Below are 17,224 nucleotides of genomic sequence, written 5' to 3' on the forward strand. Positions count from 1 at the left end.
ATTTAAAGCTGCTATACTTCAACACTTGATCTGCAGTTTCCCGTAAGTATGTTCACTTTGTTTCCTTGTTTACCTCCAACACACCTCTTCAGAGCAGAGGCCGAGAAAAAGACAGGACTCCTTTGCTTCGCTATCGATCAAAACAATCATTGACAGGATATTTTGATTTATTCTTTCGTTTTTTTACTTTGAAAAGGAAGTGGTGGCTAATGTCTGCAGACTGTGCATAGATATTGCTGTTTAACTGATATAATAGAGTCAGTTCACTGATTGTTTGACTCATCACTACTCGAGTCACTGATGTGATGTTTTAGCATTTAACTTTATCCATTAAATCTCACTTAGGAGCCATAGAGTAGCCACTAATGCACTGTATTTATACGGCACTTTTCTTGTCTTATCGATCACTCAAAGTGCATTACAGTTTACATCACATTCATTTCTATATCACACTCACTGCCGGAACAGACGTCAGGGGCAATTTAGGATTCAGTGGCATGCGGACTGGAGGAGCCGGGGATCAAACCACCCTCTGTTTACTGGACGACCCGCTGTACCTTCTAAGCCACAGTAGCCCCTTTTCAGTTTCATGGTCTCTAAACTAGATATGGCTAAAAATGTGAAGACACACATAATTGTGGTTGATACTGACACATGTAAACAGAAATGATCCATGATGATGAATTATCCGGAAATATAGTCTTACTTATAGAGTATTTGCTTCTTTAACATATTATTCAACAAATAATGTTAAAACTGGAAACTAAATGAAGAGCCAGGATTACAAGGGCCTTTATTACGCCTTTCACATTGCAGTTCTTGCTGTATCCATAAGAGGGAGACATAGTCCCTCGTATTTTTTAACACACAACGACAATCCTCATCTTCTATTCCTGTTGCATCAGCGTCTCTCTGTTTGCTTTGCTCTTCTTTCCCTCTCTCTCCGTCTGTAGAGCACAATGCTGCACATTTTGTCGTTCATCTTTTTTTTATTGAGGATTAGAAACATGAAAAACATACCAAAAAGCCTTTGAAAACACGTGATAATCGTACACACTGAATAGCAAAAGATTCGTAAAAACAGTTGAAAACACTAAGGCTACTGTTGTAAACTTCTATGAAACCTTTACAAACACTATCTTCAGCAGTCGTTGGCACCGTTCTAGGAGAGATGTAGTGGATGGTTTTTTTTGTGTTTGTGCGAGCGGTAACCTGAGCTTTGAGACGTTTAATTATTTACACAAAGGTGTGAACGTGTGGCTGCAGAGACTACACAGTGATTTATTTGATGCGTTTTGGTGCATCTGTGTCTGAGTTGGAGTGAGTGTGGTGTATACAGCGTGATCCCAGTTCTAGTTTTCTGGCTCCATGGAGCAGGTGCTGTGCTCATCGTCCGGGTATAAACTTAGGGAGTCAGAGTACAAAGATGGATGACGGATGGATGGATAATTCACCTATAAATCACTAATAAAAGGGTAAGAGTCATGATGGACAGATCAGTGAAGAGATTAGATCATGAGAGACGTTTTGTGCGTTTGAGTTTATGGACGCCAAGCCGCACTGGGTGGAGGCCTGGTCAGGAGAGCGGTGGCAGGGATCGGGTGCTGACCGGGCTGTACTTCACCCTGCCTGATGGTGATGGAGAAGGCTGGGTAAGATGAGGCGAGGATGGAGACGGACGAATATGTCCGCTGTGGTGCTCTCTCCCAGTCCCCGAGTGCTCCGAGTCGGGACCGTGAGATCGACCTCTGGGCCTGCGCATCTGGGGCGGGGTGGAGGCAGATGTGGGCATGCATTTGTACTGGGAGGGAGAGTGGTGGGAGGATGGGTGGCAGCTGGGGGAAGAGTAGCACTCGGGTGCAGAGTGACGAGAGCATGGCGGGTAGTGAGCGGTGGAGAGGTGACGGCCAGGCGAGGAGTGCCTCACAGACAAGGGCTCATGGTTGATGGGTGGATGCTCCTTGGTGTGTTTGGGTGATTTGGATGACTTCGACACCTTGGGCGACTTGGGCTTCTTGGGCGATTTGGGCGATTTGGGGATGTGGTGAAAGGTGGAGTAAGAGTTGGCACTGTGAGAGGGAGGGGCGTGGCTGGGGGAGTCGGTGTCTCCATTGTTGGCGACCTTGTAGAGGAAGACGTCGTACTGAAGGGGCGAGCTGGTCTCTGAGTGGAGCTTGGCCTCTTTGGGCAGGAGCACTTCCAGGCCGATAGTGACTCCATCCTGATGTGGAAATATGGCAGGTAGAGAGAGATGCAACAATGCAGGGAGAGTCACAAAATAATGAAATGAAGCTATACAGGCATGGATGGATTATGAGACAATGGGCCCCTGGGCACAGACACGGAAGGTGAAAACTGATTTATATGCCACTTGGGGGCAGAGGAAACCAGCTGTGAACACTAACATTATTAAGTAATGGAGCAAACTGTTTACAAATTATACAACCGGCAGATATGAGTAACCTTAGCATTCATGTGGATTCATGTTTCTGGCTGCTTCATGAACCTTTGTCAAATAATAACTTTGTTTTTGGGTCTCCACCAAATCCTGAGGGAAATATGTGACTTTTATGCAGCTAATTTCTTTAACTGCTATTCTGCCATTTGATGCTGGGTAATGTACGATGGTTTTTTATGGTTTCCTGCTGTGGCATAAAAACAATGCTATGAGAGTGATGTAAAGGCTGGAAAACCAAAGCTGCTATGAAGCTATGTGGAGCTCAGGAGGGCTGCAGAGTTGTCTGATAATTCTCTGTGGATTCATAAGTTCTCATTTGATAAAATGACTGTTAATGATAAAACATGTTTTTTACAACAACTTAAACCTACAACCAACTTTAGACATGAAAAACTCTCAGGGAAACTATCGTAAAAAACATATATTTTGTTGTTTTAAGATAACTTTTATGAAGCAGGGAGCTGGTAACTGCACACAGATGGAAAAACATGCTTGTGTGCCCCAACTTTAACCACTTGAATGAAATGAATGACTGTTGCTCTCCTCTATCTTTGATCGATTGGTTAATTTCTCTGCTGTACCTATTACTGCACTTTGTCTGTTTGTGCTTATTTTTATTTTATTATCTCTCCCGCTGAAATTATTTGATTCTATTTTTACTTTGACTGTTCTCTGTGGTCAAAATGAACCATATCCTTCCCTATACTATTGTTGGAATCAGCTCATTGTTGCCTAAATGTAAAGCTGCAATAGGATTTTAAATCAGAATTTGTATTAGCTGACAGCCAATACAAATTCCAGCCCATGTAGTAATCCATCCATGGATGCAGGAGCGTAAAAATACAGATGATGGTACAAATGATCAGCACTGGACATGAAGAAATAAAATAATGTCGAAAATTAAACAATGTAACATAATAGTGTGGTTTCGGGAAATTTGTGCAACAAAACAGTAGATTTCTACAAAGGAGAATCGACAGAGGAACTCAAAGCACTGAATAAACAATAGCTAATTTAACTTAAATTTCCATTCCTTGTTAAGAAGTAAATCTAGATTCTATAAATGACAAATTAAAATTCAGTGATCTGTGATGTTTTTCTCTCACTAAAATATTCGATGTGGGTAAGAATGCTGCTTGAAGTTTTGATTTAAAACCTCTTGTGGTAGTTTGTATTCATCCTGGAGAGCTGTCCGTGGTGCTGAACGGGCACAAAGAAAACCATTGTGTGTGTGTGTGTGGTGTGGTGTTAATCTGCGAGCTGTGGCACAAAAGCAGGGTCAGCCATGCATTCGGTTATTATTAGGATGGGAGCAGTGGGGCAGTAGTTAGCTTCATCATGAGCAGACATGCAGAGAGAAGAGAGTGAGAAAGAGAGAGAATAGAGGGAACGTGGAGCTCACAGCAAAACACAGGGACAAGCTGGATAAAATTAAAAAGATTTATTCCAACCACTGTGAACTATAATCCTCCATGTATACCCAAAAAAGTACAAAAGAACCTCAAGTACATTAAAGTATTAGAAATCACATTGAAAACCAAGACACAGTGTGTGTAATATATGTATATAGATTCAAATATCAACTCCAAGCAATTACTTTGACCTCATGTAGTCTAGACATATCCACCTATTAGCAAACATGAATATTTTTCGCAAATACAAGTTCACTTGATTTCCACATACTTCTTTTTTGCAAATATTTTACGTTTTCAGACACTTTCCGTTGAGAACACCAATGCATGCGGGCAGAGCGAGACAGTAAGGCGGGGGCGGGCTGAGGCGAGGGGGCGGGGTTAAGGAAACAGGAGAGGAGGAGGAGGATGAAGGAGCGAGAGTTCATTGGTCAAAGACCAAGGCAGAGCATCAGCAGAGAGGAGAGTCAGTAGTTGGTCCAAGCCAGAGATTTTAGACCAGCAGTAAGAGGCAGGTAGAGAAAAGAAAGGAGGCAGCGGCGCCACTATGTGGTCAGTGATGGCATGACAGCCTTGTAAACAGGACTATTGTGCTTTTCAAGTTGTGTCCTTTAATTCGTGTTGTGCTTTACTTTTGACATGAGGCCTGATTAAAACTGTATAAAAACACTTTGCAAGGTGTAAACAATGTTAGCCTAAAATCATCTTTTGTTGTTTGTGTGCACATTAAATATTTTTGTCGGATTCTTCAGCAGCACATTTTGTCAGATGGTGTTTACTTTAAACCAGGTTGTTCTGGAGACTGTTTACCTCGGCGTTCTCCTCTGTGTTGTTGGGAGTGTGGTCGTGGTCGTGAGCGACGGAGGTCGGGCGATTGTTCTCATGCTTGGGGGAATGAGAGTTGAGGATGTTCATAGAGCCCTCTTCCTTGGGCTGCGGGGACTTCCCTGGGTCGTCCTTCTTCTGGGGGTCATCCTGTGGGGAGAGTTACGTACTCATTATGCACACCGTGATACACACTAGCACACAGAGGACATAGCACACATAAAGAGTTCTGCAACCACAAAGTGCATGGATTCATTTGAGTGTGGATGTGTTAGCACCTGACTAGACTAAACCTTCAAATACAGCCAACAAACGGCATCTTTTCCTCCCTGAGAAACAAAGGCTCCAGTGGGTGGATCCTTCCAGGCCAAACCTATCCCAGGATTCACAGCGCTTAGTTGACAAAGGTAATGTCGCCAGCAAGTGACGAGGTATCCAATTCTTGAGTACCTTGAGTATCACACTTCAACTCAACCTAACAGCTATGAGTACACAACATTAAAACTTTCTTGTCGTGTTCAACTTCAGCTCTGTTGCTAGGCAACATCAATAAGGACGTGATGAGCTCGTGACACAGATCACGTAAAGCTTCTGAAGACAAGACAAGTCTAATTTCGGCATTCGCGGCCTTCTTTTCCCAAAACACCTCCTTCATGGGCAGGATAAGGCCTCGTCTTCCGAATGATACAGCCCTTGAATTGAGACACGGCCAGTGCAGAGTTATAAGTGATAAGCACATTGCAGGATTATTGACGATAGAATCTTCAAAGAATTCAGAAAAATTAATAAAAGTCCCATTTTAAAGTGGAAACTGAAAAGAAGCAGAACAGGAAAGCAGAATCCTATGCCTATCACGCAGAGAGCGTCAGTCCTGTTTGATGTGATCCTCTTGAACACATACGGGTCACTGTGTGAACTGATACTCAGTCTTTATGCAGAGACCTTTATCTAATCAACTAATCATATCTCTGGCTTCTTAAAAAGATACCAATCAGCCGCCCAAGAAGAGTTGAATCGAGGGCAATCGGACTCGGTCATAGTCAATCGGCTCTCTGACATTTAAAAGACTGCATTGCAGACCGTGTGCCTGCAGGGGCTTTTTAGCCTCTAGACCTGACATTTAGAGCATCCGGACGTCACAGAAACTCATCTGTAACAACCGTGCTGAAATGCCAGCAGAGCTCTGAGAGCAGTGGTTTATATTAACATAAAAAAAAAAAAGTCACAATTTGTTCACTCAAGTTAGTCCAGTCGAGTGTGGGTAATGGACTGAGAATGTGTGTGGGGTTTTGCAAAATCTTTCGATCTGTGTTTTGTGTGAAATGTACTAAATGCAGCAGTTAACAGTGTTTCTGTGACTGCAACAACTGTTGTGTCTGTGTACATCTGCATGTGTCCGCTTGTCAATGTTAGAGCTATCGACTGACTGGCATGTCACAGACATCTGAAGGTCATGGGCACAGCAGGCGGCAAGTAGGCCACCATCGATCCACCACACTGGCCACAGCTGGACACAACTAACCAAACATACTTTAACACCAGAGACAGCAAGTTCCAAAAACTCAAGGTCATGCATGTAAAAATTGCTTTGAATAACTTTTAACGCAATTTGTTGTTAATCTCGTATAATGATCTTCCTCTATCAACACTACTTTCCATTGATTATTGAGTTTAAGAGTTTGACCATGCGTCAGTAAACTGTATTGGGTCAGTAACCCAGCAGGCGAGTGTGATTGATGAATGCCAAACAGGGGCACGCGTTAATCTGCCTGCGCACACAAACCCCCACATTCAGAAACATGGAAATGAATACATCAATGCATACACATTTATATTCACAGACACGCACACACATGCTGCTACAGAATGCAGTTGACTATAGCAGCTCTACATGTGCAACCTATGGAGGAGGACTGGGTGGAATAGAGTGAGGCCTGCGGCACGGGGGCCCTAAAATGGCTGTTCAAACAAAATGAAGGCTCCTCATTGAGCCTCCAAATTTGGGAAACAATTTATTCACACAGCGCAGACTATATAACAACTCAGAACTACTGGTTGCAGGAAGCAGGGGGTGATTAATCACTTCAACTGCAGCGTACGCGGAGCACAGCCGATGCACGATCAGATGCAGGAGGAGGAAGTGAGGTTTTTGCAGATCTGGCATCTATAGATGTTGCTCAAGCTGAAAGCGAAGCCGGGGAGGGGAAACTGCTGCAGGCAATGTGGACATTTCTGCTCTGCTCTTACCTGAATGTGGTTATAAGGGTTTCTGGGTGTATACTCCCAGGTATAGCTGGTTGGTGGTGGCCTCTAAAGGGCATTAGTGAGTGTGAAAAGCATTAAACACACACTTATGCTGTACATACACAACTGCAGGTGAAAACCAATTTCTGATTCAACAAGGGATCAAATGGGGGTTTGGTGTGTGCATACCACAACAAGCTTCAGTTATTTGTGTTTTCAGGCCATGCATACACAGACAGAGGATGACCGCAGACAGATACATAGATCAAATCACTAGTGAAGCTTGCACACAGGAGCAAACATAAAGAGGAAGAGGGGACAACAGATGGAGAAAATGAAATTATAGGCAAACAGATATAGAAAAAGAGAGAAAACATCCAACAGAATATTAGAAGAGTTGGAAGGAGAGAGAGAGGAGAGTAAACATGAGGAGAGCTGGGGCATACCTGACAGATAATGTTGTCATAGTACGCCAGGTTGTGAGTGTGAGCTTGGGGAGCGGGCGGAGGGGTGTCGCACAGTTTCCTTACATTTGGCTGCGAGCCGTCGGCCGTCGTGGAAACCGAGAGGCCGTCCGTCTGTGGCTCGCTGCTCTGCGGCCGGTACTTACTGCAGGAGGGCACAGAGAAAGAGAGCTTTTCTTATTGCACTGCGATGTTTCCAGGTCCAGATATTACCTACATTGCTCATGCACAGCGTGCAGCTGGTATTAAAGCCTCTGGTAGACACTTTATCCATAAACGTATATCAACAATGTAAATAATTCAGTGGATACAAGAGAAGAGCAACAGATAAACTCTAAATATCACTTTGTGGCTGGTGAATATAAAATCAAATTTGATCTGATTAGAGGGATTGTTCTCACTGATGTCAACATGCTTTATTAGATTGTTTTACAGGAATTAGACACTGACATAGTAAAGTCACCTCTCAACTAAATGCCTAACCCTAACCCTAAAACCAAGTCTTAACCCTCAAACCGTCCATTGAAAAAGGGAGGACGGGTCAAAATGTCCTCACAAAGGTAGAAGTATACACACACACCTGCGTTTGCGAAGGCGCCTGTTCTCGTTCTTGAGGCGGTGCAGCCTCTTGGCAAAGAATACGATGATCATGAAGAGGAGGAGGAGCACAAAGGAGGACACGCCCACCACCGCGCAAATCACCTGAAACTCTGTGACCGCCCAATCACAGCGCGTGCCTTTGTTCCAGATGTAGTCCTGTACGTTACACCTGGACAGAAGGGGGCAGAAACAGAAACATGAGAAACAAAGTTCATTTTTAACACAGTATCTTGTGTTCTTCCTATTTTGTTGACCTGCTGTATGAAAAAAGCCAACAGGTTTATCATGAGTGTCCGCTTAACTGGCCTATTTATCATATTTACAGCAACAGCATGTTATCCAGAGTAAAGAGTGTAAAATGGTACTCGGAGCTGATGACATGGTGCACTGAGGTCTGTCCAGCAAAGCAGGGATTCGGCCGAGTCCTTAATGAGATCAGAGGATCAGGGTGTGTGTGTTAGTGTGTGTGTGTGTGTGTGTGTGTGTGTGTGTGCCTGTACCTCATCCATATTCGTCCTTTTTTTCTGTGTAATTCCATTCTGGTGTTAGACTGCGTATCCAGCATATGTATGTGTGTGTGAGTGTGTGTGAGTATGCCATTACTCAGCAGGTATGATAAGCTGAGCTACAGTTTACCTCTCAGCTCAGGATGGGACAGATGGTGCTATCAAGGTGTGGTTTACTGTATGTGCACGAGAAGCATGCGTGCATCTCCATTTAATGTGTGTGTGTGTGTGTGTGGCTCCTCCCTGACCTCACTGCATTGCCATCTTTCTCATACTTTCTATGAGTCCGTACTTTGTGTGTCTACATCATCTTTCAGCAGACTGCTAACACACACACACACACACACACTCTTTACCCCCTGCCTCCAATACTGAGCTTATCCTCCAGGGACCCTGCTGTGATCTTGACAAACCCTCATGACACATTAAACCAGCCTTCTGTCTTTGTGCGTGTGTGTGTGTGTGTGTGTGTGTGTGTGTGTGTGTGTGTGTGTGTGTGTGTGTGTGTGTGTGTGTGTGTGTGTGTGTGTGTGTGTGTGTGTGTGTGTGTGTGTGTGTGTGTGTGTGTGTGTGGTGTAATAGTGTGTGTGCTTGTCTGAAATGTCCTAAATCTTTTCTTTGTGTTGGACAGAGAACATTTTGAAACCGATCCCAACAACACAAATTAAATGGGGGGAAATTTGAGCTGCCAACAATCCTCCCAAATACTCAAATAATGTGCGAATGCATGTGCACCACTTCTCCTCTAAATGTCACTGAATCTTTTTAAATGCTAATGAAAAGCCTTTCTGTTATTAAACACTTTCTGGTGCAAACAACCTTACAGTTTACCCAGAAACAACCAAAACAGCCAGTGCAGTTTACCTGTTTGTTTTTCTTACCTGCAGAAAGCCCCCATTCCTGCCACCACGGTGCACACCCCTCCATTGAAGCATAAATTGGTTTCAGTGTCACACTGAGACACACACACCCCTGGTCCAGAGCGGACAAAGCCCAGCCTGCAGCCGTCAGTCCCCATGGCACCACCCACGCCGACCTCATCGTCCTTATCTGGCCCTGGCATTGGAGGAACAGGTGAGGAGGGCCCACTCTCCACTTTAGGCTTCACATAGTCAGGGACAGCAGGAGAACCAGAAAGGCGCGGATTCTCATCCTCCATGTCGGCTGGGGGTGAAGGCGTGGGCTCGGGCTCCGGGGTTGTATCCAACGCTGAGAGGTCATCGTCAGGTGCAAGGTAGTCGTAAAAGTCAGACAGCGTCCATGCGGTGGGGTCCGCCCCTTTCTGCTTCTGGGGTTTGGGGACTTTTGCCAAATCCAAAGCGTCAGAGGGCACAACATCCGGCGCCGGGCTGTGGAACGCCACGGTGATGACGTCATCGGTCAGGGGGTTTCCAGGCTGGTCTGGACCTGCACCACCGGCAGTGAGCTCCTCCACGACAGGTGGGTCCTCCTCTACGAAGTCTAGGTGGACGTGTTTGCGAGAATGGTGATGTTTGGTGGAGCTAAGAGGGAGTTTGGCCCCGAGACCTGCTCCGATCAGGTGGTCTCTCTCCGCCGAGTCATCACTCAGCATCATCCTGGTGTTCAAGGCCTCCTTGTTGAGAGATGATTGGTTGTGGTGATGATGGCGCCTGGTCAGCGAATGCCTCCCTGTCAATCCGACACAATGAAAGGTTACCAGATAGCCCAGTGGTTTAGTTTGGGATTTCCACTCACAAGTGACAGTTTAAACAAAAACAGCAAAGATGAGATTCTCTCTACAAAGGAGGTGATGTTTTACCCCCTGTCTGTTTGTCTGTGAGCAACATTACACAAAAACAATTGAACAGATTTCAATGAATGAATGGATTTACATAAACAGCTCTTTTTTTAACTTTGAAAATGACATTAAAACAAAAGCCACTCGCATGTATCACGGATTTTCATTAAAAAATCCCAGTCTCAAAGCCTAAGTCGAGACAACAGTGATGTCACCGACATGGTTTATTTGCTCAGCATAAACAAAGCTCCTCCACTGAAGACACAACACACTGCTGTTTCACTGGCTGCGTCCTCTTTAATGTGACAGGTAAACTGTCTTTGATGTGTAAAAATCAATCCAGTGCACCTTTAACATAATCTTATTGTCACACACTGCATCGGTGACGCAGCGGCTGGGGAGTTTTTCACGTATTTTTGGTGATTTCATCTAAATATAGAGGACAAAGTCATAAAAAGAAAGCTTGTACAAACACATTTAAAGCTTCTCTCCTGAACCGGAGCCGATCCCATGGTGTCGTCTCTGTTTAGTTTTATGAAGATTGTGGCCCAAGGATGAGGGATGAATAATTTAAAAGGATCCCTACAGTATTCTGCAGAAAGCGCCTTCAGGCTGCAGCAGGCCAGGAGAATACTGTGAAGTCACACTATCCTTTTACAAAACAATTTAAAAAAAAGCACAACATTCGAAACAAACTGATTTAAGTGTGTCTTAAGAGATTGTCCTAAGTGATTAATTGAGAAAGAAATCAGAACAAGAGCCGAGGACTGACGTGTAATCAGACTGTGGAGATGCAGGATTAGGCACAACCAGTGATTGACTAATGTGCTCTGGTGACCGAGACAGGGCGAGGATTAGATTAGGATTTAGAGCTATAGGTTAGAGGCCGACTGGTCAGGCACTTTGCCTCAACTTGGCAATCTGCAGAGGAAGATGGAAACACGCAGTCAAAGAAGCAGACAAGGAAACAAAGAGATAAAGAGATATAACCACACAGGGATTCTTCAAAACCTCTCAACATGCAGCAGGTGACCTCTGTGCCATTACAAATCCACGCTGTGCAGTCAAATGTTGTTTATATCAACCAGACTTTATTGTATTTTATCTTTTAGTTTTTTCCCTGGCGGCTGCTTTATATTAGGCGAGTTTTATCTTCTCACCTAAGTCTTTGCAAATTTGTGCGTCCCCCAAAAATGTAGATCTACATCTTTTTCTAGGGGAAACTAAAGGGAACAAGACAGAGAGGCAGACCCCAGTGGGGAATATTTTTCTTGCACTTGAGGTACTGTTTCCACAGCTGACTGATTTAAAAAAAAAAAAAAGAATTCCACGTCTTCGTACTTTTCCATTGGCCTGGTACATCGGCACAAACTGCCAAACTCGTCCAGATACTTGGCCGGACGGCTTCTGTCCCACTGCCACCCTGGAATCGCTGCGTCCGTCCAATGAGATCGCTGCTTCCTGTGTCTGCCACTTCATTCAGAGCTAATACAAAAACCATCTGAACGTGCCTGGAGTCACAAGGACTAGTGGTGGCTGAGGAACCATGAGATTCACCTCTCTTACAAACACACACACACACTTACACACACACACACATGCTGCTGTTGCCATGGTGAGATGTAAAGAGGTGCCATGTTGAAAGGAGGAGTGGGGTGAGGGAGTTGCAGTGGAAACAGAGAATCCAGTGTTAGCTCTCTCTCTCTCTCTTGTTTTCCAATCAATCAGCCAGCGAGTCAGTTTGTGTTGTATGCCAACTCCATCTGTGGGAAAAAACCGAGCTGGAATGCTTCACAGTTTGTGTAAAGAGATAGACACGCCGCACCCGTTACAACTGATTACAACTGAATCAAATTTCATTTATAGGTCCAATCTGCCAATTTGTTCCCTGTCGAGACTTAGATGCCGCATCCTGTCAGCAGCTGGCAGCAGCCTCATAGCGATTACAAGAGCAAGAAGAGAGCATGAAAAGATTACAAGAGCAACACGAGCAAATTGAAGGTAGGAGCACCCGCTTAGCTGTTTGACTTCCGTCTGAGAAAGGGGCGCGATTTGTGCCCGTTGCTGTCACTGAGCTCCTCACCTCTGGCATTATGCTGAGCGTGTCGCCATGGTAACACGTTTCTACCTGAGGTCACTGTGACTGGCTAGATTCCCAGCAGCAGTGGCCTTATCAGCAGCAGGCAGAGGGAATTATGGGTAGGTGTCCTATTGTTGGACGGAGACACAACTACCATATTCATATAAATAAACCTGTTCGCAGACTCTGACAACTACAAGCACCATATCCACAGTCTGGCCCCTGTTAAATTAAGTGGATGCACTTATTATTTCTTTTTTGCAATAAAACCTTGAGAGAATGTTGCACTGCATGTGTCCAGGTGATCACTTATTTGGTATTTGCATTATTTGGTCAACCTGCAACCCTCCTCTATGCATCTTAGCTTTTAAAACCATAAATAGTTTCATCTCCCCCCCCTTCTGTGTGCGTGCATGTGAAAGTCAGGGAGACGCTGATGATCTGATCCATTGTGACATATCATGAGCTTTCTAGGGCTACAGGGCAGATGGACCTCACAGTGTGTGTTCATTCAGACCGTGGACAAACACACACAGTAACATGGCGGAGCACCCAGGAGTCTGGATTTGATCCACACTGTCTTACATGGCCTTCACTGATAACCTGTTTGCATGTGTGCATGCATAATCAACAGAATATTAATCAGCAATTTCCATAATGTCGATTGATTGATTCTTTTAAGCAAAATGACTAAATTCAAAGTTTACAGTTTCTCAAATGTGCTCTTCCTTTTTTATTTACTTGTCTTATAAGGGTCATAGATTGAGGCTAAAATGATCAGTTTTTGTTTTAGAGAAGCGTTGATTCAGCTGTATGAGTATTTCGGAGGAGACTGTATTGCCTTATTCAGAGAGATGCTCCTGTGATTCAGCCTATACCTGCATTGATATAAATGGGGAGGACAGAGTAGCCTGATAGGAACACCTGCCTGTATAAATGAATGTAATTTAATAATAGTAATACACTTTATTTGTATAGCAGCTTTAAAATAATAATTATACAATGTTTTATCTCATCTTTTTTTTACTCTTTTCTCGTGTGTATATTGTATTTGTGCTCTAACGCTGTGCGATTGTTTGCCTTCAATTATTCATTTTTCACTTGTGAAGCGACTAAGTTTTGAAAGGTGCTATAAACTTAAATCTTATATTTTTATTATTCATATAATTTGTTTTGTACAGGACAGGTTAGAAACACCCCAATCTGTCCCAGCAGGGCATCATCATGCAGGCTGGCTTCACCGCAGGGCTGCATGTGTTCCTAACAAACTGCCAACATGGGACGAGATGAAGAATCACAACGTCCCTATAATGAGGCTGATCACAGAGATGTCACGTGGTGTGTGAACATGACAGACAGTGTTTACTGGTCAATATGTCACAGTGTTAACGCCCGGTTACACATCGAGGGCGCGAGATGCGGCGAGAGACGCGGGGGGGGGGGCGGACCCCGGCGACCCTGCGCGTGCACGAGCCAGCCACCCTGTTGCTGGGCAGCGGCGGCGTTCATTTCATTTCTATTTATCTCAGACAGACAGACACACGGACAGACAGACAGACAGAGGCAGGGACACGTTATTGTTCCCACACTGCAGCACCGTCTGCAGGGGTGGACAGTAAGTGATCAGGCCGGGGGATGGAGGGCTTGTTGCGGGCCCCGGTTGTCTTGGGCTTCCCCTGGATGTCTGGGGGAATTCAGACCCCCCCACCACCACCACCCCTGCAGACAGACCCACGGTACATGGCCCTAATCCCGTCTTTGTCTGGGCCACGCACCGCCACTGCTGCAGCACTGACCTGACAAATGTCTCCCCGATCACCCACAGACCCACAGTGCTTCTCTTCTCTGCAGCATCACAGCTGTTAACACTGAGAACAAGACTTTTTACAGTAAACAGCTACAGGCTTGTGACCGGGCATGAGATCGGATCAGACCGTGCAGTGGCAGGATCAATGGTTCAAGTGTCATTAATAATCAATATAGCAGCCCCTTAACATGAGAACATCTCAGCTCACACCCATGGATCTGTGTGCACAGGTTAGTAGTTCATAGAATACCTTTTTTCTCTGCAAGAAAACCCAATGACATCATGGGTGTCAAAAGGCAAATGACTGCATTTAAATTGCGATGCATTTAAAAAGATCAGTGTATTAATCTAAACGGAATAAGAAGATCACAAAATCAAAGCCCCGCAGGTTCATGTCTACAGATTAAAATAATCCCAGTGCTCCCAATAGATCATTTTATTTCACATCAACCACTGATGTCCATGTTTTAAATGGCAGCTGCTGTCATTTGTCATTTTACACATTAAAGCCAATGCAGGTGTGATCTGATTCATGCACGTGCGCGCCTGCATGCAACAAATGCACACTCTCTCTCACACACGCGCGCACACGCACAGGGTGGGACACCGGTACAGTGCAGCGGACTCACCGTGTGCAGACAGGGGGGCGATGACCAGGGAGATGGTCATCAGCACCTGCCAGGCCCCCACACCTCCGTCCCCGCGCGGCATCACGGAGCCTGTTCCCGGTGACCGATCCACTGACGCGCACTCTGGCTCCCGCTCGTCGCTCTGCAGACGGTGGACAGCTCGATAATCCTGCGCGGCGGCTCCTGCAAAGTTCAGATCTTGCCGGTTGTCGCCATGTCTCCGGTGAACGTGTGTCCTCCCTGCTCAGCTGCAGCGTCTGTGTGTGTATGAGTTAACCGCTTATCGGCTCGGGTTCGGTTCCATTGTGCCCACCTCCTCCACACCGTCAGCGCGCGCTTGTCGCTCCGGGTCCGTCGGCGGCACCGGGAGGAGTTGTAGTAGTGATGCGCGCGGCCGACAGCGGGTCTGCAGAGCGGGTTTTAATGAACCGGCTCCGGTCTGTCGGTGCCTGCTGCCTGCGTGCGATCTGGCGTTAAGCCTTTTCCCTTTGGCTTCATGGGCGATGAGCGGCACAGCACGGCACGGTGCGACGTGGTATGGCACGGCACTGCGCGCGCACTGTGCGCTTGGGTGTCAAAGTGCCAACACACACGCAAAGGGAAAGAGAGAGAGAGGGACACACACACACACACATAGACACACACCAGAGTTCAGCCTCAGTGTGATGGAGCTTGTGTAGACTGGAGGATTTAAGCAGCTTCTGTTGTCACTAGAAGTCAATATGCTCCATTTTACACCATTGCTAATGAGAGTGTGTGTTTGTGTGAACATTATGTCCAAGTCTCTCTCTGTCTCTCTCTCTGGGTGGTGTTAACATGTCAGGGAGTTGTTTGGGTGCATGTTGCTTTTGGCCACAGAGGTGTGAGTGTGTGTGTGTGTGTGAGTGTGTGTGTTACCTATTCAGGACCTTTACAGCATACACTGATCTTGTCAGGCCCTCATGAGGACCGAAGCCTGGTCCTAATGAGGCAAGACCTAATGTCTGAGGTCCTGGTGAAGGTTAGTGGTATAAGAGGTAAATTGTGGTTAGGTTATTGTTGGGGTTAGGCACTAATTGATCATGATGAGGTTTTGGTAAGGCTGTCCTAACTAAGTTCTAACAAAGGCAACCGCACAAACCTTTGTGTCTGTGTGTTTGTGTGTGTGTGTGTGTGTGTGTGGGGTACAATGAACAGATGCCATTGTCTGGAGCCTATATCACAATATAACAGTAAGAGGATTATCCACACCCACCATGCATCTGAAAGCAGACACGTTGCCCCCTACCATTTCATACATTCTCTCCTAAAGCATCATTTCTATTTTCTCGCTTTATCCTTCCAAGCCCCCCAGCGCTTCTCACGTCGCCTTTGCACCACTACCTTTACACATAGTTTAGCAGAACTGCCACCAAGTTCATGTGCCATATGCAAACACACTTCTCTGTGACACTAATCTACTTTCCTGTTTGTCTCTCTTTTCCATTACTAACAGCAAACAAAAGTGGCCCGTGGAGGGCTGACTTAACCATTCTCCTCCTTAACGGGATTAAGTCAAATACATTATGAAATGATTTAGACCAAATACTGTGTTCCTAAAGCAAATAGATTGCTGCTTCGCCCGTCGAACTGGTAGTGAATTGATCCCGGCTCCTGTTGTGTGCAGCGTCCTGCTGCTCCCCATCAATTATCCTTCAAACACACACACACACACAAACTCAAACCGAGTTCATTCCTCACAGCCCCCCCACTCAGTGACAGAAGAGTGGGATTTTTGTGCAAGAAGGAGCTGGCAAAGTGTGAGAGGAATAGATAGAGAAAAGGACAGCAGCAAGGGGGGAAGAGAGAGACTGTGTGTGTGTGTGAGATGAAGAGGATGGATAGATATGGCTAAGCATTGAAGAGAGGGAGCTAGAGAGTGGTGGAGATAGAGAAACATAAAAATGTTCACTGATGCACTGCCAAACAGAGCAGAACGAAATTGCTTTTGCACCCCCCACCCCCCATACACACACACACACACACACACACACACACTTCTGCCATGATAAATACACACAAACATGCACATCCTGTCTTTCAACTCTCACTCTTCCAGTAACGATTTAATTAGTCGCAGTAGACGACGTTACTTCTCAGATTATTTGGCGAGGAAATAGAATTATTTCCTTGGTGCAGGATGAACAGATGGACCTTACTGGGAAACAGAATGGAGGAATAAAGCACACCTAAGTCCACGCCAAAGCTCTGTGCGTGTGCTGGTGCACGATGTACTCCGGCCACGTCGTTTTTTCCATCCTGTGTTCCCGTGTTGAACAGTGAGGGGTGGACAGGATGTCCAAATGCCCTCAAGTGCATACTGTGTGTGAATGTGTGTACAATGTTGCAACACTCCAGGGAGAAGAAGAGGCAGCTTATTAAACTACAAATATGCCCATAAAGCGCTCAATATGGCAGTGGT

The 17,224-nt window shown here is 45.5% G+C and overlaps 1 protein-coding gene across 4 annotated transcripts; it reads right to left on the reverse strand.

The window, feature by feature from the left end:
• Positions 1-935: 935 nt before the first annotated feature.
• Positions 936-15,410, reverse strand: cspg5b (chondroitin sulfate proteoglycan 5b). Of its 4 annotated transcripts, none has more exons than XM_035181985.2 (7): positions 14,785-15,410; positions 9,391-10,159; positions 7,984-8,172; positions 7,470-7,548; positions 6,943-7,005; positions 4,681-4,845; positions 936-2,221 (listed from the first exon to the last, which is right to left on the reverse strand). In XM_035181985.2, exons 1-7 carry the CDS (start codon positions 14,864-14,866, stop codon positions 1,577-1,579), a joined length of 1,992 nt encoding a protein of 663 aa, XP_035037876.1. In that variant the 5' UTR covers positions 14,867-15,410; the 3' UTR covers positions 936-1,576. The 4 variants fall into 4 exon arrangements, with proteins under 4 accessions (XP_035037876.1, XP_035037874.1, XP_035037877.1 ...); XM_035181983.2 differs by having other exon boundaries at positions 938-2,221; positions 7,386-7,548; positions 14,785-15,409; XM_035181986.2 differs by lacking the exon at positions 6,943-7,005 and having other exon boundaries at positions 940-2,221; positions 14,785-15,407.
• Between the last annotated feature and the right edge of the window lie 1,814 nt (positions 15,411-17,224).

The sequence above is a fragment of the Hippoglossus stenolepis genome, chromosome 17 (genome assembly GCF_022539355.2).
Source record: "Hippoglossus stenolepis isolate QCI-W04-F060 chromosome 17, HSTE1.2, whole genome shotgun sequence".
Taxonomy (NCBI): domain Eukaryota; kingdom Metazoa; phylum Chordata; class Actinopteri; order Pleuronectiformes; family Pleuronectidae; genus Hippoglossus; species Hippoglossus stenolepis.

Excerpts from the sequence above, each read along its gene's own strand:
- cspg5b (XM_035181983.2), bottom strand. The coding sequence starts at position 14,866 with ATGCCGCGCGGGGACGGAGGTGTGGGGGCCTGGCAGGTGCTGATGACC. Across the intron at positions 4,846-6,942 it reads ACCCTTATAACCACATTCAG|GATGACCCCCAGAAGAAGGA; the intron begins GTAAGAGCAGAG and ends CTCTCCCCACAG. Across the intron at positions 2,222-4,680 it reads ACACAGAGGAGAACGCCGAG|GATGGAGTCACTATCGGCCT; the intron begins GTAAACAGTCTC and ends TTTCCACATCAG.